Source organism: Lampetra planeri, chromosome 65 (genome assembly GCF_965212315.1).
Source record: "Lampetra planeri chromosome 65, kcLamPlan1.2.h2, whole genome shotgun sequence".
Taxonomy (NCBI): Eukaryota; Metazoa; Chordata; class Hyperoartia; order Petromyzontiformes; family Petromyzontidae; genus Lampetra; species Lampetra planeri.
Window position 1 is genome coordinate 3,561,172 of NC_136171.1, and position 24,809 is coordinate 3,585,980.

Sequence of the window (24,809 nt, forward strand, 5' to 3'; positions counted from 1 at the left end):
ATCACATTTTCAAGGACGCGCTTGACCTAGCGCCTGCGCAATGACGCAGGAGGAGCATGTCAAGGAGAACTGGAGGCACTACCCTAATGGCAGAGTTTCTTTCTGTGCCATAGCGACCCGCAGACTCGCACAGAGACCCACAGACTCGCACAGAGACCCACAGACTCGCACAGAGACCCCGCAGACTCGCACAGAGACCCCGCAGACTCACACAGAGACCCACAGACTCGCACAGAGACCCCGCAGACTCGCACAGAGACCCCGCAGACTCGTACAGAGACCCACAGACTCGCACAGAGACCCCGCAGACTCACACAGAGACCCACAGACTTGCACAGAGACCCCGCAGACTCGCACAGAGACCCACAGACTCGCACAGAGACCCCGCAGACTCGCACACAGACCCAGAGACTCCCACAGAGACCCCGCAGACTCACACAGAGACCCCGCAGACTCGCACAGAGACCCACAGACTCTCACAGAGACCCACAGACTCTCACAGAGACCCACAGACTCACACAGAAACCCCACAGACTCCCACAGAGACCCCGCAGACTCCCACAGAGACCCACAGACTTTGTTAAGTGGAAACCAATGCATCGAGTTGCATTGGTTTATCAGGCTATACGTTGCTTATGAGAGTAGAGTAAGGAGAAACGAGTTGTATATTCAGCGACTTTGCATGCTTATTATGACGCTTGTGGGGGGTGACGCTGCTGCTGTGTGATTGCGATTGAGTAATTCGCTTTTTCAGAATTGGGTTCTTTTGGTAAAACCAGTTACTGTGTGTGTGCTTGGCTATGGGAGGAAACTGGAGACCCCAGAGGAAACCCACGCAGAACAGCGTGAGATCATACAAACTCCACTCTGTAGAACAGGGGGAGATCATACAAACTCCACTCTGTAGAACAGGGGGAGATCATACAAACTCCACTCTGTAGAACAGGGGGAGATCATACACACTCCACTCTGTAGAACAGGGGGAGATCATACAAACTCCACTCTGTAGAACAGCGTGAGATCATACAAACTCCACTCTGTAGAACAGGGGGAGATCATACAAACTCCACTCTCTGTAGAACAGGGGGAGATCATACAAACTCCACTCTGTAGAACAGGGGGAGATCATACAAACTCCACTCTGTAGAACAGGGGGAGATCATGCAAACTCCACTCTGTAGAACAGCGTGAGATCATACAAACTCCACTCTGTAGAACAGGGGGAGATCATACAAACTCCACTCTATAGGATCTGGGGTGATCATACAAACTCCACTCACTCTGTAGAACAGGGGGAGAACATACAATCTCCACTCACTGTAGTACAGCGTGAGATCGTACAATCTCCACTCTGTAGATCAGGGGGAGAACATACAATCTCCACTCGCGCTCACTCCGTAGCTCAAGGGGAGGTGAGACATTTAGAGCAGGATAGGCGCCCGATTCGGGAATCTTGGGACCCGGCAGGCTCCAAGTTGCGGTGGGGCACGAGCGCCGCCACCGCCCAACGTGCGTGTGCGTGCGCCCGTGTGACTAATCCGCTCCGTGGCGTGCCCCCGGTAGTTTTTCGCAAACGGGCACTTTGTTGTTGTCCGTAAACACGGTCGCTATTTTAAGGCGGTGAGCAGTCTTGCGTTGCATTGGCACAGGGGGGGTGGTGGGGGTGTAGTGGGGTGGGAGGTTGCAGCCACCGTGATGGCTCGCAAGTCTGGACCAGCAGCTGGCACCGGAATACCGAATTGAAACTCGCCTGGACACAAAACCAGCTTGGATGCCTGTGGTTTTGCGATTTGAGAGAAGGGGTTTTGGCGTCATTTTTCTTGGTTGTACTAAACATTTTTATATTCAATAGGTTATTTTTTTTAGACTGTTTCCTTGTTGTAAGATACTCTGGAAAGTAGACGCACCCGGAACTGCTGCCCCCCTGGTATCAATAATAATGTTATGTAGACCTGGTCTCGCAAAGACAAAGGTCGCGTATAGCCTTCACAGGCTTTTTGGGTCAAGTGCTGCTAGCGAGCGGTGGGTGGCCAGCACCACGCCCGGCCCCATTGGTCTCCCCAGTGGTGACCTTTACGTATTGCAAACAGTTTGGCAGTACCCTCCCGAAGCGGCCCTCGGGCTGGGTGAGGCTCTCTCAGGCAGGGGGGTCCCCAACCCCCCGGCCGCGGACCGGTTCTGGTCCGTGGCCTGTTAGGAACGGGGCCGCACAGCAGCACGAGGTGAGAGCGGTGAGCCCGCGCGTGGCCCCCCGCCCATTATTTTATTATTTACCACTTCCGTCCCGCGCCTCTTTCCCGCACTGCGCACTTGTCACAGTTTTGGTGAGCCCACAAGCCAACCCTAGTAGCCAAAATGAGTAAAAAACAAACGTTCTTTGAAAAGGGGGAAAGACCCAATGATGATGCCCTCCCTCCCCACCGGTCCGTGAAAAAATTGTCTTCCACGAAACCGGTCCCTGGTGCCAAAACGGTTGGGGGCGGCTGCTCTAAGGGGCAGACAAGAGCCTGGTGAGTCGAAGCGATGTGGGCACGTTTCCCAAGTCCCCTCTCCTCCTCCGTCCACCCAGCGGTATCTATTGGCTGCACCGCAGTCGATCGGCAGGGCCGCGTGCGGTGGGGTAAAGTGTGGGTACGCCCGGCCACTTCCAACGCGTCTGGTCAACGCGAAAGAGTAGACAAAGAGTACCCTCTAGAGTTCGCTCTAGAGGAGGAGGTCCCTGTCCGTGTATAAATTGATGTATCGTGTTTCACTCAAGACAACGACAATTACTAAATTGCTGATGGAGGCTGACCTGATACAGTAGACTAACAGATGGCACTGCAGTCTTGATTCCTTGCCCCGCACTTCCGATTAGCACGGTTGGCTACGTCCGGCGCGAAATAATTTCAACCTGCACACTTGGAGTGGACTGGCAGCAGTGCTCTGTGAATCCCTGTAAAAACCAACGAGACGCGTCTCTAAGTGGTCCTTGGAACAATAGAGACACAGACCGGTGTATCGATTGTCTTTGTTGCGTGCCCCCCCCCCATTCCATGCGTGACCTCTGTCTTGGTCACATTCCACTTTGTTGGCAAAACAAACAGACTTCAAAGGCGCTTTCAAACCACGTCGTCGGCGTTACGCGCGAAGCCGCGTGGTTACGGCGCTCCGTCTGCGATGGGTGTCCCGGCGCTACTGCAGGTGCCAGGGGTGTGCCTCAAACTTTGGACTCGTGATTGATGGCCGTGTCGGGGAAGCGGTGGTCGCAATGTGGCGGTGACGCTCCCCGGCGGTTTAGCGCGGTGCCCGCTTGCTTGGCAGAGTTTCACGGTTCGTGCCCATTCAGGATGTTAAACCCCTCGCCCAGACCCTGACGCCTGCTGTATATTAGGAGTTTGCGTATTCTGCCCGTGGTTGTGTGGATTTTTTTTTCCAAGGTCCTCCGGTTTTTTTCCCCTCCATTTAGAATCAACATGGCACGTTTAGAGTATTTGGCAACTGTAAATTTCCACTTGACAAGCCACTTGGTTGAGCTGTCACTTGCGATAGCCAGGTTACTTCTGAAAAACAGCTACACAACTTCGTGGGTCCCTTACCTGGTAAACTATATTTTTTTAAATACCGAGGCTTGTGAATCAACCTTGAAAATACGACATCTGCAATGCGCCTCCCGCTTATTTATTGTAATTTGTATGACTATGCCTGTTTACACCAGAAAAGCCTGATAACTCTTCCGTGACCGTCCTGCCAAAGTATTTTTTTTGCGGTAAAGTCGTGACGACGATTGGCGTGTGTCACCCTCGTTGTGTCACCCTCGTTGTGTCACTTGTGGCGCAGCGCGAGTGACGTTTGCGCGCCGTGCTTCACCGTGGACCTTCAGAGATGCCCCCCCTCCACCCCCCCAGCGTTACGTGAAATGTGTGGGACGTTGTGTTCTGACGTCACGGGACACATTTTCCCCCCTGTTCAAAAAACAATGTCGCAAATGTCTCAACCATCATTGCCCAGCAGCAACATCGTCACCCCCTCCCGAACGGCAGACTCGCGTCCGGATTGCAGGCCACAGGCGCTGCCGATTCACATTGTGCCTCCTAGGGAAGCCTGCCGCTACCCCCTATGCTAGGTGCAACATAGCAGCAGTCATCACCCCCTACTGGCTGACTGATGCCCGATTGCATGCAGAGCGCTGATTCGCGTTGTGCCGCGTAGAAACGGCTGCTGCCCGGGGTGCACTGTGCTAGACGCAACGTAGCAGGAGTCATGGTCCCCTACCGGCAGACTCCGATGTCTGTTTGCAGGACGGATCCGTGTGCCACGCAGAGACAGCTGCCGCCGGGGGTGCCCCCTTTCGCTTACGCTAAGAGGCAATGCGCGTTGCTCGTTGCGTGTGAAGCGCTTCGAGATGCCGCGGCAGAAAGGAGGACGGCTCTGTCGGCTCCACCAAACCCAACTCACTGGGTCCCAACCATCTGGCGTCTGCCACCGTGATTGAGTGGGCGGGTGGGTGGGTGGGCGAGTGGTTAATTGGTGGGTGGGAGTGTGAAAACGTGGGTGAGTCGTGAATGGGTGAGTGAGTGTGTTGTGAGCTGCAGTGCGGTGGTTTAGCACTGCATGACACGACACAGTCCGTGTCTGTTGGGACCGAGTCTGCGGCACAGGCGGAAGAATCGACGCGTGAAGTTCACGGGAGCATTAAGCAGGGTAGTCGTAGCGGTAGAAGAGTGGCACGGAAGCGAACTGCCAGCGAGTGGGTGGAGTAAATCGGTGGGTGCCGGATCATCAATCACCATGACTACCGCTTCACCCTCAATCCTGTTGGGTGCAGAGACTGTGTGTGTGTGTGGGACAGCAGCAGGATTACAACTTGACTCGTGGCGTGTTGCTTGTCTTTCCCTCTTTTGTCAGAATCGTGAGCTTCAGATCATGAGGAAGTTGGAACACTGCAACATTGTGCGTCTGCGATTTTTCTACTACTCGAGTGGGGAAAAGGTAATTGCAGAAACCACTGCCGGCACACACAAGGATCGCCCGTGTAACCTTGAACACTGCCGGGACTGGTGCTGTTAGCGAACACAAGAGGGGTGTGAGTGGCCAACCACGCCCAGCCGAATCGCCTCAGTCTCCCCAGTGGCGATGCTTTGTGCACATCGCGTCAGGGTGAGTGGTGGACCGAGGGGAGGCCCCGCGGTGACCAGCTCTCAGATATTCTTCGCCGCTGTTATTGGCCGTGAGCGGCAATCGAACTCGGGGTCGCTGGATTTGCGGCGCGGCGCGCTAACCGCTGCGCCACCGCCCCCCACAACCGCTGCCAGCACGGCACGACCTCTCGCCCGTGAGCTCACGAGGACGACCGCTCTAATCATCATCACAGCCCCGCAGAGCCGTTAGTGGAAATTCCACATTCCTATGGCGGGGATGAGTCTTATCCATAGGACGGCCGCTGTTGACTTCCTGATCAAGTGGTGCTCGTGTGACTTGCGGTGCGGGTCTGTGGAGGCGATGCACGCTCTGGGCCATGGCTGCGTTTCTTTAGTTTAGTCACCGGTGGTGGTTGTTTTATGCCAAACATTCTTGTCCTCCACCCCCCTCCACCACGCAACAAGATTGTCATGGTTGCACAGATAATGCGAATACTGTATTGTTGTTCTTTACACGTGGACAATATTTCTGAACAAATTCTGTCCCGGTCAAACTGCCCCGCCGCGCCCGTCTCTCGAGACTTCTCGCCACCGAGTTCATCGGCGCGTCACTCCGACCGCTCGGTACGCGGTACGTAGTTTCCTGTAACCTGGAAGGATACGAGTTCAAATCCTGGTTGGGTGGGTTGACTCCACTGGACCATCTAAGAAGTTCTTGGCTCATCGGATTCCTCCGGGGTAAATCGAGATCCCCAGACTCTTTTGATTCCGACTCGTGCCCCGTCGCCCGTCCGGTGGTGCCGATAAAAGGCCTCGCCGCTTTGGAGAAGTCAACAGCGGTTTGTCTTGTGGATGGTTTGCTTCCGTTACAGGAATGTCGCATTTCCCACCACTGACTCTGCAGGGGTGCAACTGGGAGCCGAGCACCAATGGCTCGATGTGTGATGTTCTGCTCGCTGTGCTTGTTTGCGACGTTGTTACGCCCTGCCCCCCCCCACCGTAGAAGGATGAGGTCTACCTAAACTTGGTGCTGGACTTTGTTCCCGAAACTGTTTACCGAGTCTCTCGTCACTACAGCAAGGCCAAGCAGACCATTCCCATCATCTACGTCAAGGTACCGGCCCACACCGGGGACTTGTTGTTGTTGTTGTTGTCAATTCTACCCAACCCCCCCCCTCTCCCACTACAACCGTGCTGAAGCCGAGAACACAACGTTGTGCCGATTGTACTCTCGGCCGTGTGTATCGGACGGTCATGGTTAACACTCGTAGAGATGATCTGCTGTGAAGCGAGCGTTCGGATAACCTCCGTGGTATAAGATAGAAGCCCGATATTTGAGGTGGTGCTGCTGCTGCTGCTGCCTCTGTGTTGACAGCGGTGCACAAATTACAAAAAAAGCACTCGACCCAATTGTCAGTAGCACCGAGAGAAAATAGAGATACAAAAATAAGGGACGTTTCAGGCAATGGCCCTTCTTCACGCCGCGTAGAGAATCGCACCGTGAACGTCCACCTGGCCCCAACGAAGTCCGATTAGCCCATGGCGTTTGTTCTTGAAGCCCCCCCATAACCTGCCGATAAGGCCCCACCAATTGTCTCCAAGCACTGCTAGACTGAGGGCCTGGTGCGCTGTGCGTGTCGGCACCGTCGCCGGGGAGACGAACGCCCCCGTGCGCACGGTGCCGGTCACGCAAACCCCCCCCTCCCCTTGTTCTATTCCGGTTTTTGTAGAGGCCCGCCACCAGCACTTGCCCCCAACAGCCCGTGTAGGCTACACGGGTGGTCTTTGTCTTTTGTTAGTGCCACGGGAGGAGCTCCTGGCCGCGGCTGCCGGTGCTGGAAACGAGGGCAAAGGTTCCCGAGGAGCCACTGCCCTGCTGGCACCCCCCCCCCCCCCGCTGCTGCCGCTGCGTTGCAATGATGATGATGATAATAATTATAGCCTCGACTCTTGAGTCTGCACATTGTGATCTTGCTGTGGACCTAAAGGGGGGGCAGGGATTCACGGTGACGCCAGGGGGGAGAACGCCACGGTGGCTCGGAGATGTTAACTACCTCGCCTGGTATGCAGGAGGTCGTGTGTACATGTGGAGTTTGTATGTTCTCCCCGTGGTCACGTGGCTTTTCCTCAAGGTCCTCCGGTTTTTCCGTCCACGTATAGAATCAACATGATGCGTTTTAGAGCAGTGGCTCTTAACCTGCGGTGCGAAATGCCCTTTCTGGGGGTGCGAGACATGGCCAGATTTTTTGAGAGGGTAAATCGTGGACACACATTTAGCACCGGGGCACGTAAGTACAACTACTTTGTTTCATCAGACCCTATGCATTTATTAACATTGTCAACATTTTAATGATTAAGAACCGAAGGGGGGGGGGGGGTGCAAGGCAGCAGTAAAGGTTAAGAACCACTGGTTTAGAGTATTTGGCTGTTATAAGTTTCCACGTGATGAGCCACTTTGTTGAGCTCTCCACTTGTGATAGCCAGGACGCTTCAGAAAAAGAGCTTGCAGCTCAGTGGAGCTTTACATGGTAAAATAAAATTTGTAATTTTTTAAAAATATAATTAATAGATTAACCGCGTGGTGATGCGGTGATGAATCGCGGTTTGCGTTACCACGTTGCGTTGTGTGCAGGTTCAGGGGGTTTCGGTGTCAATGCTCGGTCAGTGGGGTTGGTGGGGTTGGGTGGTGGGGGCCCCGGGGGGGCAGGGTGGACAGAGTGTCCGGCTCTGCCGCCGTATTATTATAACCGCGGATAAAGCGGAGCGCGTATATATTTAGTGGAGGCTGTTGGAAACCAACTTTATTGTTTGCCTTCGTAGATTCATGGTAGTGGGAGACGTAGAAAGAGTCTGGGGCCGTTTGTATCGTTCCTCAGACTCGTCGGTTTAATTTGCCCAAGTGTTTCAGGCGTAGACTTTCACAACCAATGTGATTCAAAATTGGTTTCTTTTGGGGGGTGGGTTGTGTAAATAAAACGTGCGTCGTAAACCCTCTCTCTGACCGCGCAGCCGGTTCATAAAAGTGTCGCGTGAATCAAACGAGTCTATCTTGTTACCGCTTCAGCAGCAGCAGCAGCGCAACCGGTGTTGTTGATGTTGGAGAGCAACCTCGCGACGTTTAAACGGGGTTACTTGATCGCAACCGGCAATCGTCGGGGTATACAACGGGAGCTCGCTTCTTACTCGCTTGCCCGCGACGAGTGGGGGGCCGCTAGTGATTCCACATTTTTCTCATCTCTCTCTCGTCTCTCTTTCCCTCCTCTCTGATTTAGCACGGTTTGCTACGTAGGGTGCGAAAGAAGTTCAACATACGGACATCTCGCCATTCTCTATCGCTTTCTCATCTCTTTCCTGTCTCTCGTCTCACGAGTCTATGTTCGGTTCCAGTGTTTTATCATTGTCATAGTCCACATGTGGCCACCAGTTAATTACTCCTGATCTCGAGAAATATGTGGAAGGGGACCACTCTTCACTCTCACTGATGTGATGTTCATGGCTCTGCACCAAGTCGGGCGATAAGCGTTGACCTGTCTGGTGTCCGTGTGTGCCTGTGTATGCCTGTGGTATCTGTGTGTGTATGGTGTGTGTGTGTGACGTGTCTCTGTGTGCCTGTGGTACCTGTGTGTGTTTATGGTGTCTGTGTGTGCCTGTGGTGTCTGTGTGTGTATGGTGTCTGTGTGTGTGTGGCGTGTCTCTGTGCCTGTGGTACCTGTGTGTGTATGGTGTCTGTGTGTTTATGGTGTCTGTGTGTGCCTGTGGTGTCTGTGTGTGTATGGTGTCTGTGTGTGCCTGTGGTATCTATGTGTGTCTGTGGTATCTGTGTGTATGGTGTCTGTGCCAGTGGTATTTGTGTGTTAGCGGTGTCTGTGTTTGTGGCGTGTCTATGTGTGCCTGTGGTATCTGTGTATGTATGTATGGTGTGTGTGGTGTGTCTCTGTGTGCCTGTGGTATCTGTGTGTGTATGGTGTCTGTGCCAGTGGTATTTGTGTGTTAGCGGTGTCTGTGTGTTTGTGGTGTGTCTATGTGTGCCTGTGGTGTCTGTGTGTGTGGTGTGTATGTGGTGTCTGTCTTTGAATATCTGGAGCGGTGCTGGGCCCTCCCCTCGCCCATCTTTCAGGCTTAAATGAGTGTACCTGGTGCGGTGTATATCCATCCGCGCTGGGGAGACAAAGGTGGCCGAGCACGGTTGCCAATCACAACCACCCTTTGGTGCGCCGTGCCATCCCATGATAGGTGCTCGCCTAACGGCACGATGTCGCGCAACGGTCTTGTGAAAGCCTATATGGGTGTGTGGGAATGTTTGTCTCGATCTCACAGTTGTACATGTATCAACTCTTCCGGAGTCTGGCTTACATCCACTCGCACGGGATCTGCCACCGCGACATCAAACCCCAGAACCTCTTGCTCGACCCGGAGACGGCCGTGCTGAAGCTCTGCGACTTTGGCAGGTGAGACACGCGCACGACAACGACGGCGACGACGACAACCGCCACCGAGCGTCGGTGACGTTACCACGGAGCGAACGGTGCGTGCGCCGGGCTGGGTGAACCTCGAGACGTCCACTCGTGGACGCGCGCGTGAGCGAGCGAGCGAGAGTGAGCGAGCGTGTGTCGCATCGCGCCGATGGTGTGCGATCGCCCCGCCGGTGTTGAGGGCCGCCGCGTCTCCCTGTGCCCCCGCGCGTGTGCCAGTGCCAAGCAGCTGATCCGCGGGGAGCCCAACGTGTCGTACATCTGCTCGCGCTACTACCGCGCGCCCGAGCTCATCTTCGGCGCCACCGACTACACGTCCAGCATCGGCACGTGCACACCTCGCTCTGATACTCACTCAGCACCTCACAGATACTCACTCAGCACCTCACTCAGCACCTCACTCAGCACCTCACAGATACTCACTCAGCACCTCACAGATACTCACTCAGCACCTCACAGATACTCACTCAGCACCTCACTGATACTCACTCAGCACCTCACTCAGCACCTCACTCAGCACCTCACAGATACTCACTCAGCACCTCACAGATACTCACTCAGCACCTCACTCAGCAGCTCACTCAGCACCTCACTGATACTCACTCAGCACCTCACTAAGCACCTCACTCAGCAGCTCACTCAGCACCTCACTGATACTCACTCAGCACCTCGCTCTGATACTCTGCAGCTCACTCACTAAGTAGCTCACTGATACTCACTCTGCAGCTCACTCAGCAGCTCACTCAGCACCTCGCTCGGATACTCACTCAGCACCTCACTCTGATACTCACTCAGCCACTCACTCAGCCACTCACTCAGCACCTCACTCTGATACTCACTCTGCACCTCACTAAGCAGCTCACTCTGATACTCACTCAGCAGCTCACTCACTAAGCAGCTCACTCACTCTGCAGCTCACTCAGCACCTCACTCAGCACCTCACTCTGATACTCACTCTGCAGCTCACTCTGCAGCTCACTCTGATACTCACTCTGCAGCTCACTGATACTCACTCTGCAGCTCACTGATACTCACTCTGATACTCACTCAGCCACTCACTCAGCCACTCACTGAGCCACTCACTCAGCCACTCACTAAGCAGCTCACTCAGCACCTCACTCAGCCACTCACTCAGCCACTCACTCAGCCACTCACTCAGCCACTCACTCAGCCACTCACTCAGCCACTCACTAAGCAGCTCACTCAGCACCTCACTCAGCACCTCACTCAGCCACTCACTCAGCCACTCACTCAGCCACTCACTCAGCCACTCACTAAGCAGCTCACTCAGCCACTCACTCAGCCACTCACTCAGCCGCTCACTCAGCCACTCACTCAGCCACTCACTCAGCCACTCACTCAGCCACTCACTAAGCAGCTCACTCAGCCACTCACTAAGCAGCTCACTGATACTCACTCTGCAGCTCACTCTGCAGCTCACTGATACTCACTCTGCAGCTCACTCAGCTACTCACTCAGCCACTCACTCAGCCACTCACTAAGCAGCTCACTCAGCCACTCACTCAGCCACTCACTCAGCCACTCACTCAGCCACTCACTCAGCCGCTCACTAAGCAGCTCACTCAGCCACTCACTCAGCCACTCACTCAGCCACTCACTCAGCCACTCACTCAGCCACTCACTCAGCCACTCACTCAGCCACTCACTCAGCCACTCACTCAGCCACTCACTCAGCCACTCACTAAGCAGCTTACTGATACTCACTCTGCAGCTCACTGATACTCACTCTGCAGCTCACTCAGCTACTCACTAAGCAGCTCACTGATTCTCACTCTGCAGCTCACTGATTCTCACTCTGCAGCTCACTGATACTCACTCTGCAGCTCACTCAGCTACTCACTCAGCCACTCACTCAGCCACTCACTAAGCAGCTCACTCAGCCACTCACTCAGCCACTCACTCAGCCACTCACTCAGCCACTCACTCAGCCGCTCACTAAGCAGCTCACTCAGCCACTCACTCAGCCACTCACTCAGCCACTCACTCAGCCACTCACTCAGCCACTCACTCAGCCACTCACTCAGCCACTCACTCAGCCACTCACTCAGCCACTCACTCAGCCATTCACTCAGCCACTCACTCAGCCACTCACTCAGCCACTCACTCAGCCACTCACTAAGCCACTCACTAAGCAGCTTACTGATACTCACTCTGCAGCTCACTGATACTCTGCAGCTCACTCAGCTACTCACTAAGCAGCTCACTGATTCTCACTAAGCAGCTCACTGATACTCACTCTGCAGCTCACTCTGCAGCTCACTGATACTCACTCTGCAGCTCACTCAGCTACTCACTCAGCCACTCACTCAGCCACTCACTCAGCCACTCACTCAGCCACTCACTCAGCCGCTCACTAAGCAGCTCACTCAGCCACTCACTCAGCCACTCACTCAGCCACTCACTCAGCCACTCACTCAGCCACTCACTCAGCCGCTCACTCAGCCGCTCACTAAGCAGCTCACTCAGCCACTCACTCAGCCGCTCACTCAGCCACTCACTCAGCCACTCACTCAGCCACTCACTCAGCCACTCACTCAGCCACTCACTCAGCCACTCACTCAGCCACTCACTCAGCCACTCACTCAGCCACTCACTCAGCCACTCACTCAGCCACTCACTAAGCAGCTTACTGATACTCACTCTGCAGCTCACTGATACTCACTCTGCAGCTCACTCAGCCACTCACTAAGTAGCTCACTCAGCAGCTCGCTCAGCACCTCGCTCTGATACTCACTCTGCAGCTCACTCAGCATCTCGCTCTGATACTCACTCAGCCACTCACTCAGCAGCTCGCTCAGCACCTCGCTCTGATACTCACTCTGCAGCTCACTCAGCACCTCGCTCTGATACTCACTCAGCCACTCACTAAGCAGCTCGCTCAGCACCTCGCTCAGCACCTCGCTCTGTCACTCACTAAGCAGCTCACTCAGCATCTCGCTCGGATACTCACTCTGCCACTCACTCTGCAGCTCACTCAGCACCTCGCTCAGCACCTCGCTCTGATACTCACTCTGCAGCTCACTCAGCACCTCGCTCTGATACTCACTCTGCAGCTCACTGATACTCGACTGCTACTCACTCAGCCACTCACTAAGCAGCTCACTCGGCACCTCGCTCTGATACTCACTCTGCAGCTCACTCAGCACCTCGCTCTGATACTCACTCTGCAGCTCACTCAGCACCTCGCTCTGATACTCACTCTGCAGCTCACTGATACTCGACTGCTACTCACTCAGCCACTCACTAAGCAGCTCACTCGGCACCTCGCTCTGATACTCACTCTGCAGCTCACTCAGCACCTCGCTCTGATACTCACTCTGCAGCTCACTGATACTCGACTGCTACTCACTCAGCCACTCACTAAGCAGCTCACTCGGCACCTCGCTCTGATACTCACTAAGCAGCTCACTCAGCACCTCGCTCTGATACTCACTGCAGCTCGCTCGGCTACTCGGTCGACTGCTCTCTTGATACTCACTCTCCTACCCACTTAGGAACTCACTAAACAGTTCACTTGGCTACTCTACTACTCGTGTAGCCACTCACTACAGCTCACTCAGCAACTTACTCTGTTACTGACTCCGCTACTCACCCAACTACTGAATCAGCAGCTCGCTCGGCTACTCACGCGGCTACTCACTTAACCGTTCCGCTCCCCACTCCGCTGTTCGCTCTTCTCCTCATCCACTCGCTGTGCCACTGCGCACTCTCCGCTGGAGCTTGCCTCTGTGGTGCCTTGCCTGTAACGCGGCCGTGCCGTCCCCCACCCCCCGGTCTCCAGACGTGTGGTCGGCAGGCTGCGTCCTCGCCGAGCTGCTGCTGGGACAGCCCATCTTCCCCGGGGACAGCGGAGTCGACCAGCTGGTGGAGATCATCAAGGTATCTGGGCTGAGCTCACCTGGGTTCGATCCCCGTCACAGGCAGCCAACGCTCCGTCGCTGTGTACTCCTTTTGTTTTCGCCGGCTCGTCCGAGCCGTGCCAGCGTGGTGCCGGTCTGGCATGGGTGGTTTTTTTCCACTCGCATTTTACCGACTCGTACCGGAAGCACATTCTCATTAAGACTTGTGTTCTTGACAAATGTGAGATTAAAGAAAAATCCTAAACGCTGTGGATTTAAAAGGAAAAATCGATACTGCATGAAGAAATCTGCTTAACGGTGTGTTTTAATTTTCAACGCTTTCCAAATAAGGTGAAAAGCGTGATCGTGCATGAGCTCCATCTTCAGCGTGGAGTCCCGATAACTCGGTTAGAGTTAATCTGATTTGAGAAAAACGCTCGTGTAGAATTACGTGGCTTTTAGGGACTCGCCGTAGAGAAAACTGGGACCCACACATCCACTCACCCATTCACTCACTGGCCCATCCAGTCACTTATCTACACACCCACTACCCACTCATCTACTTTGTCCGTCTGCGTGTAACGTGGGGTCGCGGTAACTCCCGTTGAGGTTGATGCGACGTGAGCGAGACTCCGGTGTGGGCGTTGCTGTGAGGGACTCCACGCTAGAGGAACCTGACCTCGTCCATCGAAAACGTTATTGGCATTAAACTTGGAGACATGAACAAACAAAAAAACAAAAACGGCACTAAAGTCACCCGCGTCGCCCTCTCCGGCAGAGCCGCCGCGTGAGCCCTGCGGCATTACAAACGTTGAAGCTATTTCGCACCGTACATAACCAACCGCGCTAATCTGAGGTGTTGGGAAAGGACAACAAGGAAAACGCAAAAAGCTGTTTTTTTTCGCCGTTCTGGACGGTTGTGCGTCGCCACCAGGTTGCTGGATCCACGCGTCACGCTCACGATCCCTCTCCCCCGGTGGCGGTCGGTGCGCGTGTGTGTGTGCGTGTGTGTTTGTGTGCGTGTGTGTTTGTGTGTGCGTGTGTGTGTGCGCGTGTGTGTGTGTGTGTGCGCGTGTGTTTGTGTGTGTGTGTGCGTGTGTGCGAGTGTGCGTGCGCGTGTGTTTGTGTGCGCGTGCTCGTGTACGCAGGTGCTGGGGACGCCCACAAGAGAACAGATCCGCGAGATGAACCCCAACTACACAGAGTTCAAGTTCCCCCAAATCAAAGCTCACCCATGGACCAAGGTGACCGCCACTCCTCTGAACCTGGTCTCCGTCGATCACACGCTCGCGGTGCCTCTCCCCACCGCTCTACTCTCCTCTCTTTCTCACTTCCTGTCTCTCCCCGCCTCCGCACTGTGTGCGTGTATCTCCATGCGAGTGTATCTGTCTTTGTCTCTGTGTATCTGTCTTTGTCTCTGTGTGTCTGCGTATGTCTCTGTGTGTCTGCGTGTATCTCCATGCGAGTGTATCTGTCTTTGTCTCTGTGTATCTGTCTTTGTCTCTGTGTGTCTGCGTATGTCTCTGTGTGTCTGCCTGTATCTCCATGCGAGTGTATCTGTCTTTGTCTCTGTATATCTGTCTTTGTCTCTGTGTGTCTGCGTATGTCTCTGTGTGTTTGCGTGTATCTCCATGCGAGTGTATCTGTCTTTGTCTCTGTGTGTCTGCGTATGTCTCTGTGTGTCTGCGTATGTCTCTGTGTGTCTGCCTGTATCTCCATGCGAGTGTATCTGTCTTTGTCTCTGTGTATCTGTCTTTGTCTCTGTGTGTCTGCGTATGTCTCTGTGTGTCTGCGTGTATCTCCATGCGAGTGTATCTGTCTTTGTCTCTGTGTATCTGTCTTTGTCTCTGTGTGTCTGCGTATGTCTCTGTGTGTCTGCCTGTATCTCCATGCGAGTGTATCTGTCTTTGTCTCTGTGTATCTGTCTTTGTCTCTGTGTGTCTGCGTATGTCTCTGTGTGTCTGCGTGTATCTCAATGCGAGTGTATCTGTCTTTGTCTCTGTGTATCTGTCTTTGTCTCTGTGTGTCTGCGTATGTCTCTGTGTGTCTGCGTGTATCTCCATGCGAGTGTATCTGTCTTTGTCTCTGTGTATCTGTCTTTGTCTCTGTGTGTCTGCGTATGTCTCTGTGTCTGCGTGTATCTCCATGCGTGTGTGGGAAGCGGTGGCGTTTAGTGAACTGCGCTACAAACCCGGCGATCGGGTTCCATTCCCACTCACGGTCGACACCAGTAATGAGTAATAACAATTTACATTTATTAGTAAGGCGCCTTCCTCCCCTAGGCCAGCTCAGCCTGAAATGAGTACCTGGTGCGCAACTCGGGAGACAAAGGCAGTCAGGCGTGGTGCTGGCTACCCACCCCCTCGTGTGCTGTACTGGCCTTCATAGGTGCTGCGCCCAGCTCCACAAGTCTGTTAAGGCTATACGGGGGATCTTTGTGTGTGTGTGCGTGCGTCTCAATGCGTGTGTCCGTGTGCGTGCATGTCTCAATGTGTGCGTCCGTGTGCGTGCGTCTGTGTGCGTGCGTCCGTGTGCGTGCGTGTCTCAATGCGTGTGTGTGTGTGCGTGCGTAGGTGTTCCGGGCGCGCACGCCGCAGGACGCGGTGGCGCTGTGCAGCCGCCTGCTGGAGTACACGCCCTCGTCGCGCCTCTCCCCGCTCGAGGCGTGCGCCCACGCCTTCTTCGACGAGCTGCGCGACCCCACCATGCGCCTGCCCAGCTCCCGCGAGCTCCCGGCGCTCTTCAACTTCACCCCGCATGGTGAGTGCACAGACGCACGCGCAGACGTGCAGACGTGCAGACATGCAGACGCACAGACGCACGTGCAGATGCACGTGCAGACGTGCAGACGCACCAGCAGACGCACCAGCAGACGCACCAGCAGACGCACCAGCAGACGCACGCGCAGACGCACCAGCAGACGCACCAGCAGACGCACCAGCAGACGCACCAGCAGACGCACGTGCAGACGCACGTGCAGACGCACCAGCAGACGCACCAGCAGACGCACCAGCAGACGCACCAGCAGACGCACCAGCAGACGCACGCGCAGACGCACGCGCAGACGCACGCGCAGACGCACGCGCAGACGCACCAGCAGACGCACCAGCAGACGCACCAGCAGACGCACCAGCAGACGCACGTGCAGACGCACGTGCAGACGCACGTGCAGACGCACGTGCAGACGCACGTGCAGACGCACGTGCAGACGCACGTGCAGACGCACCAGCAGACGCACCAGCAGACGCACGCGCAGACGCACCAGCAGACGCACCAGCAGACGCACCAGCAGACGCACCAGCAGACGCACCAGCAGACGCACCAGCAGACGCACGCGCAGACGCACCAGCAGACGCACCAGCAGACGCACCAGCAGACGCACGTGCAGACGCACCAGCAGACGCACGCGCAGACGCACGCGCAGACGCACCAGCAGACGCACCAGCAGACGCACGTGCAGACGCACCAGCAGACGCACCAGCAGACGCACCAGCAGACGCACGCGCAGACGCACCAGCAGACGCACCAGCAGACGCACCAGCAGACGCACCAGCATACAAACCAGCATACGCACCAGCATACGCACCAGCAGACGCACGTGCAGACGCACGTGCAGACGCACGTGCAGACGCACGTGCAGACGCACCAGCAGACGCACGTGCAGACGCACGTGCAGACGCACCAGCAGACGCACCAGCAGACGCACCAGCAGACGCACGTGCAGACGCACCAGCAGACGCACCAGCAGACGCACCAGCAGACGCACCAGCAGACGCACCAGCAGACGCACCAGCAGACGCACCAGCAGACGCACGTGCAGACGCGCAGTTATGGTGACAGTTGGTGGTGTAGTTATGGTGACAGTTGGTGGTGTAGTTATGGTGACAGTTGGTGGTGTAGTTATGGTGACAGTTGGTGGTGTAGTTATGGTGACAGTTGGTGGTGTAGTTATGGTGACAGTTGGTGGTTTAGTTATGGTGACAGTTGGTGGTGTAGTTATGGTGACAGTTGGTGGTGTAGTTCTGGTGACAGTTGGTGGTGTAGTTCTGGTGACAGTTGGTGGTGTAGTTCTGGTGACAGTTGGTGGTGTAGTTCTGGTGACAGTTGGTGGTGTAGTTATGGTGACAGTTGGTGGTGTAGTTCTGGTGACAGTTGGTGGTGTAGTTCTGGTGACAGTTGGTGGTGTAGTTATGGTGACAGTTGGTGGTGTAGTTCTGGTGACAGTTGGTGGTGTAGTTCTGGTGACAGTTGGTGGTGTAGTTCTGGTGACAGTTGGTGGTGTAGTTATGGTGACAGTTGGGAGAAAGGTTGGGAGGGTTTAAGGAGAGTTTCAAGTAGGGCTACTGCTAGGGAGTAGTGGTAGTGCTAGGGGTAGTGTTGGGGGGTAGGGATAGTGATAGGGGTTGGGGTAGTTGTCGGGGTAGTGGTATGAGTTAGGGTAGTGATAGAGGTTGGGGTGGGGGTGGTGGTGGTAGGGGTGGTGGTTGGGGTAGTGGTAGGAGTTAGGGTAGTGATAGGGTTTGCGGTTGTGATGGGGGTAGTGGCGTATGCCTGGTCGTATCTGGACGGCAGGGGCAGGGAGGTGAGCAGGAGGGGTGGGCTAGGGAGACAGAGATGGGTTCTAAGGCTGAGTGGACGTCGGGGAGACCCCGGATCGGCTCAGATATTCGTTCCCGCTTGTGGCCACGAGTGGAAGTCGCACTGGGTTACTGCGGGCCATGGCGCGGTGCGCCAACCGCTGTTCTACCGCTCCTTGATCTGTTGTCCTTCCCCGCGTGTGTCAAATGTAAAATTCCTGTTCATGTTGACGCGGGTGTTGTTGTTGTTGTTTGTATCAGAGCTGTCCATCAACCCGGCTCTCAACGCGACGCTGATCCCCCCCCACGCCCGCTGCCAGGCCGTCCCCACAGCTGCCGCTTCCGGTAACAAACAAACAGCCCCCTCACAAACAAGCAAACACCCCCCTCACAAATAAGCTAACACCTCGCGAGCTTGGGACATCTCTACGCAGCTCTGATTTCCATTCGTCATTCAAAAGTTGTGTTTGTGTGCGATTGCGCGTGAGTGTGTGTGTCTGGAGCGGTTAGCGCGCTGCGCTATGAACCCGGCGACCCGCGTTCGATTCCCGCTTATGGCCACCAACAATTTCTCGGCCTCCCCTAGATCGACTCGGCCTGAAATGAGTACCTGGTGCGGTGTGTAAACATCGGCACTGGGGAAACAAAGGCGGCCAGGCGTGGTGCTGGCCACCCACCACCTCGTGTGCCGTGCCGGCCTTCACAGGTGCTCGCTAACAGCACTTGCCCTAGAAAGTGTGTGAGGGGTACATGGGGGGGCATCTCTGTCTCTGTGTTGTTGTTATTACAAAAGCAACCGCGTCGCAGGACAAATAGAAGACGCTGCGCGTATTTTTGTTGGTCCGTATCGTACGTGGATACTGAGGCCTGTCTGTTTACGTGTAGCCTTGATGCGCGCTTGTGTTGATAACGCCGTGTTTGTGTGTGTGTCTGTGTCCCTGCACCCCCATCCCTTTACGTCCACTCTCCATCGCTCTCCATCGCTCTCCTCTCCCCTCGCCTCGTGTGACATCGCGAACCCTCCTCCTCGTCCCGTCTCTTCCTGTTCCTGCTTCCCCTGTTCCACGTCCCATCCCCGTCCTCCCTGCAACATCGCCTCCCTCAATCTCCTCCTCCTGCCTCACCAACGTCCCTCAATCTCCTGCCTCACCAACATCCCCTCCCCACTCCATCCTCCTCCACGCTCTCCTCCACCCTGGCTCTCGCCGTCCCCCCTTCTCCGCTCTCCGTGTTTCCTCCGCCCACAGAAAGCAGCGCAGTCGGAGGCAGCAGCCAAGCGAGTACTGGAGGCGCAGCAGCCTCTCTCCCCAATGCTTCCTGAGCACACACGCACACACACGCACGCACGCGCGCACACACGCAGCACACGTGTACGCACAAAGACAGACACACACACACACACGTGTACGCACTCAATCCCAGCCCTTAACCAATCCCTCCGTATTGCTCGGTCCGTTCAATGTCGTAGCGTGAAGGGGGGTGTGGTTGTGGGAGTCCATGATTAGCCGGGCGGTGGGTGGAGGTGGAGCCGGGGGTGGTGGGGAGGAGTGTGGGGGGGGGCGGGGTGCACGGCGCGAGGTGGGAGGTGTAGTCTTGTTGATATGCCGCCGGCGTTTGCGAAGGGGCCTCCATTGTCCACCGCCACCCTCCGCTCGCACACCGCTCCTCCCCACGCTCGCACACACACAGACACACCTGGAACGCCCCGCTCCCTCCCCTCTCCCTGTGAGCGTGCGTGCGAGCGAGCCGGCGGTGCGGTCGTCATGTAAAGGCGGCGGTGGGGGGGGGGCGTTGTCACGTGTAGTCGGTCGGAGTGAGACGAGCGCTTTGCTTACCACATGTTGTTCAGTTGTTAACCCAACAGCGGTGAGCAAAGTTTTATTGACGGCGTCGTCCTTGTCTATCATAATAATTATCGTTACCGTTATTAATTATATTTTACCGTTATTATTCCCCCCCCCCTTCCCGCCCGTTGTTCCGTGCGAGACACAAAAAAACCGAAAGAGCAAAAAGGTGCACAGATAGATCTCGGCTCCCCGAGGAGGAGGAGGGAGGGAGACGCAGGTTTCCCTGCGTTCGGCCGTCGGGCTCAGCTCCGCGCGACGGCAGCAACGGAGCGGCGAGTCGCGTGCGTGTGCGTGCGTGTGGGTATGTGCGTGCGTGTGGGTATGTGCGTGCGTGTGGGTATGTGCGTGTGTGCGTGCATGCGTGCGTGCGTGTGGGTGTGTGCCTGTGGGTGCGTGTGGGTATGTGCGTCGGTGCGTGCGTGTGGGTATGTGGGTATGTGCGTGTGTGCGTGCGTGTGCGTGCCTGTGGGTGCGTGTGGGTATGTGCGTCGGTGCGTGCGTGTGGGTATGTGCGTGAGTGGGTGCCTGTGGGTGCGTGTGGGTATGTGCGTGAGTGGGTGGGTGCGTGCGTGTCTGACGATGTGCGTCTGTGTGGCGGGCGGACAGGACGGAGGGGGGAGGGTGGGAGGCAGGCCGTGTCCATGCATTGGGGTACGTCACTTTCAAGGTGCGTGTCGGAGTGTGTGTCAGTGTGTGTGTTGTCAGCCTGCGTGTGTTGTCAGCCTGCGTGTGTTGTGATCAGTCTCTGTGTGCCGGAGTGCGACTGTCCCGTGTGTTTGTGTCACTTTCAAGGTGTGTGTCGGATGTGTGTGTGTGTGCACGCGTGGGGAGCGGTGAGTGTATTGGTATGTCACCGTGATGGAGTTCGTGGTGGTCCGTGTGTCTCGGGGTATTGGTGTCGGCGTTTGTCTTTAAGTTGCATCGGTGTGTGTGTGGAGCGGTGGTGCGGTGGTTCACGCTACGAACCCGGCGACCCGAGTTCGATTCCCGGCCACAGCCAAACATCAGTGGGCGAGTGTTATCTCAACCGGCCTCGTTGTTTAAAACCTATCGGCACTGGGGAGACGAAGGCTGCCTGCCGGGTGTGGTGCTGGCCACACCACCCAGTCGTGCCCTGTGCCGGCCTTAACAGGTGCTTGCTAACAGCACTTGCCTCAACAGCCGGTGTAGGCTGCACAGGGGATCTTTGTATTTGTTAAGAGAGCGTGTATCTGCTCGTGGTGTGTGTGTGTGTGGTAGGAATGTGTGCGATTGATGAGTGTGTATCCGTGTTGGACCATGTGTGTCAGCGCGTGTATATCACGGTTTATGTGTGTGTCTGGGTGTGTGCGCGCGAGTGTTGAGGTTTCGGTGTTAGTCCACTTAACTGCAGCCACGCGGCCACGCGTGAGTTTTAAACCGTTGCACGTATGTCTCTCTTTACAGAGACGACAAAACGCGCGCGAGAACGCAACGCGCACGTACAAACGCGCACGTACAAACGCGCACGTACACGCACACACTATTTAAAGCTACCCCACGTACACACACACGCAGACTGGGTGCTATAGTCCCGAAAAAACCCCACACGAGTTCCATTCACCCGGACACCGCAGATGAGTTTAGCAGGCCAAGGGCGTGTGGGTGGCGGTGTGGGGGGCAGTGTGGGGGGCAGTGTGGGGGGCAGTGTGGGGGGCGGTGTTGGCTTGGCGGTGTGCGGTGTGGGGGGCGGTGTTGGCTTGGCGGTGTGGGTGTGGGCAGGGTGGTTGGATCGGCGTGGGGGGGGGCGACGTGCTCCGCTGTGCCCACGGGCACCAGGCACGATCCCAGCGTTGTTTCTTTTTGATTTTTAACCGGGGTTCAGACGGCGCGCTGTGTGGGTGGGGTGGTGGGAGTGGGTGGGTGGAGTGGGTGGAGTGGGTGGGTGGAGTGGGTGGGTGGGAGACGAGACGCCGCCACGCATGCGACCCCCCCCTGCCCGCCTTCCTTTCCTCGCCCCCCGCCGGTAAAGCCGCCGTCACCGCCGCCGCCGTGTCTCCGTTAGTGTCTCTGTTTTTAAATTTCAGGTCTCGTCAAAATATGTTTTGGCGGCGTGTGAAACGAGGGGGGGCTGTTGAAAAACGATCGTAGTTAGAAGGAAGGGATGCACGTGAAAAGCTACGGTGTAATATCGCTCGCACACACACGCAGACACACACACACGCAGACACACACACGCAGACACACGCGCAGACACACACACGCACAGGACCTGCCCCTCACCTCGCAGTCCGTTTTAGTTTGTACAGGTTTTAGTAGTATTATTATTGGTATTGTTATTATTGCTTTTATAATCTGTAAGTTTGAGGGACTTAGAGAGTTAAAGTAAGTATACAATTTACGAATGTGTGTGTGTGTACGTGCGTGTATTTGTGTTGTGTGTGTGTGTATACGAATACTGTCGTGTGTGCTTATTCTGTATATGACTCGTGTGTGCGCGTGCGTGCGTCTGTGTGTATATGAATAGGCTGTGTGTACAAGTGTATGAGTTAAGCATTAGGCCTATGTGTGTGAATGCATACGTATGAATGTGGATATGGTAGCGTCCTATTATGAAATAAGTTTGTAATTTACAGCACGTGGAAGCTTATGTAACGTGTGTGTGTGTGGGGATGTTAATGTGAACGCATGAACAAACCGTGGAGAAGTATGGTCAAATTATTCCCATCACGACGACCCGCACGGCTCTCGGGTGGCGGGGGGGGGGGGCCTCATCCAGCAGTGGATCGGCTCGAGGGACGCACGCGTGTGAACTCGTACGCTGGAAGTAATGAACGCGACGTGTACGGACTGAGCGTGTGTGTGCGCGCGTGGCATTGCGCGCGAGTTCGCGTTGGTCAAGGTTCGGCCTCCGCTGGACAGCTCGACAAGCGAGAGGGGCCCCCCCCCCCCCCCTTGTTAGAGGGGAATTATTTGTCCTGTTCTTTCACGCTGGCCAGCGACGCCTTGGAAGAGGTGGAAGTTGCCCACATTTTGCCCCACCGCACCAAGGACCCTGCGGATCGATTGGACACAGCGAGTTCGCGTGCGAACGGTGGCCATCGCGGCCGTCTCGTGCGCGCCCACGAGCCGCGTGCGTTCACGAGCGGCGCGGGGAGAGCGGCGGCGCAGCGGTCGGCGCGCCTCGCAGCGTCACACCAACACCCCGGCGACCCCGGCGACCCGAGTTCGATCTGCCGCTCGCGACCGATCACGGCGGCGGCGGCGCGGATATTTATTGCAGCGGTTTCCGAGGCCATCACCTCGGTCGACTTTGCCTTATAAACGACACGAGTACCCGGTGTTGCGTAAAAATAAAAAGCAAACCCATCGTAGCCGGGGGAGACAAAGGCGGCCGGGGCGTGGCGCCGGCCACAACCGCACCCCCACCACCGCCCCCTCGCTGGGACGCCGCTGCGGCCTTCACAGGGTGGCGCTCGCGGCACTTAGGGGGGGGCCGGCGGTCGCATGGCGGGCGACGCCGTGGGGAGGTGCGAGGTGGCCGTGGCGCTGCGTGCGCGTGGCCTGTGTGGCTGGGCTAGGATGTACGTGCATGTGAGTCAACAGTTACCCCCTGACCTTCGTCCCCCACGCGAGCATTTAAGGAAAAGTACATTAATTCCAATCGACTCCCACCTTCTCGGTTCAGACGCAGGTGTCGCACACACGACACTTTGTTGTACATAAATTCTGTATGTGCAAGCTTCAATTTTTGTAGTTATAAGTTTTATTTCTTCACGTGTTTGGCTGTCAGCTGCTATTAATCCATTTCTCCGTAACTCTTAATATATCTTCTTGAAAGCCCCTGCCCCTTCCCCTGTACATTCTTTTAAAGTTACGAGCGCTTCCCGGCGTAGAGGGGTTCCGCGCTCGTGCTGTGCGATTGTCCCGACGTTTCGCGCCGCGCCGCAGCGAGGGAGAGAGCTGCTGCGTCTCCACCTCCGAACGCCGGCACCGGCGGTGGCAGCACGCGCCGGGCAACTCGACAGTTTAGTTCCTGACGAAGGCTTCCAGCCGCGTGGTGCGAAACGTCGGACGTCGTGCCGTACCGGGGCGCGCGCGCGGCACGACCCGGAGCGCGCATTGGGAGAGGGTCGAGCGACTCCGGTTTGTTTGGGTTCGGAGACTGTTTGGAGCTTCCTAGACCTCGGTTGGGTAGTAATGGCACACAGCGCGATGTGGAACAAGACCCAGACCGGTTTTAGTTCACCGGGCAGTTGGTGTTGCCAATTTGAAACCACGGCGGTGGGGGCGGTGGTGGTGGTGGTGGCGGCGGTGGTGGCGGCGATGGCTCTGAAAGTGGAGAGCGTATAGCCGGCACCGCCGAGGTGTGGGGCCTGGGTTCGCACCCAGGTTCCGGCCACCCGTGATTGAAACCGGGTTCTCGAGCGGAGCGAGTCGATGGTCGCAGCCCGGTCGCCGATGACTGCACAATAAAACCCCGTCACATTACATTTGGTGCTGCCCTTAATTCGGCACAATTCCAGTAGGCGAGAATTAAAGCATCGGATTCACGGACTGTCACGGAACGAACCGCGACTCGGTGGGCGGAGCGGGCCGGCAACGCTGGCGACTTGGCGTGGTGGACCGGAGCGGCCACGTGACCAACAAGAAGAAGAAGAAGGGCTCTCGGAGGTAGCTCGGTGATGTCCACTTCCGCGGGTCGTTCTCCAACAGGAAGGGGGCTGCACACTGCTCGGCGAGAATTCCGAATGGTTCCTCGTCCCGTGACGCCGGTCGCGCAATTGCGACTCTCAGAATAGGAATTTTGATCCTGTAGGAATTCGATTGGCTTCCTAAGGCACTTTCGCAGATGCCCAGTCGGCCATGTCGAGGGACGAGACCCGTGGCCGTGCTGAGGATGCGGCAGTGCCCTCCTCCCCCATGGACCCACCGAGACGCCTACCGAACACCAACATCACTTCTCTTTTAAAAA

The 24,809-nt window shown here is 56.1% G+C and overlaps 1 protein-coding gene across 2 annotated transcripts in view; it reads left to right on the plus strand.

Moving 5' to 3' along the window:
• LOC144737207 (glycogen synthase kinase-3 beta-like) overlaps positions 1-24,325 on the plus strand; it is a 39,429-nt gene extending 15,104 nt beyond the window's left edge. For both annotated transcript variants that reach the window (XM_078619931.1, XM_078619932.1), the window contains exons 3-11: positions 4,888-4,971; positions 6,124-6,234; positions 9,438-9,568; positions 9,812-9,918; positions 13,395-13,492; positions 14,601-14,696; positions 16,026-16,212; positions 18,291-18,374; positions 19,277-24,325. In XM_078619931.1, the coding sequence (XP_078476057.1) occupies positions 4,888-4,971; positions 6,124-6,234; positions 9,438-9,568; positions 9,812-9,918; positions 13,395-13,492; positions 14,601-14,696; positions 16,026-16,212; positions 18,291-18,374; positions 19,277-19,350 (972 nt within the window). In that variant the 3' untranslated portion in view covers positions 19,351-24,325. The remainder of the gene's footprint in view (positions 1-4,887; positions 4,972-6,123; positions 6,235-9,437; positions 9,569-9,811; positions 9,919-13,394; positions 13,493-14,600; positions 14,697-16,025; positions 16,213-18,290; positions 18,375-19,276) is intronic.
• The last annotated feature ends 484 nt before the right edge of the window (positions 24,326-24,809 follow it).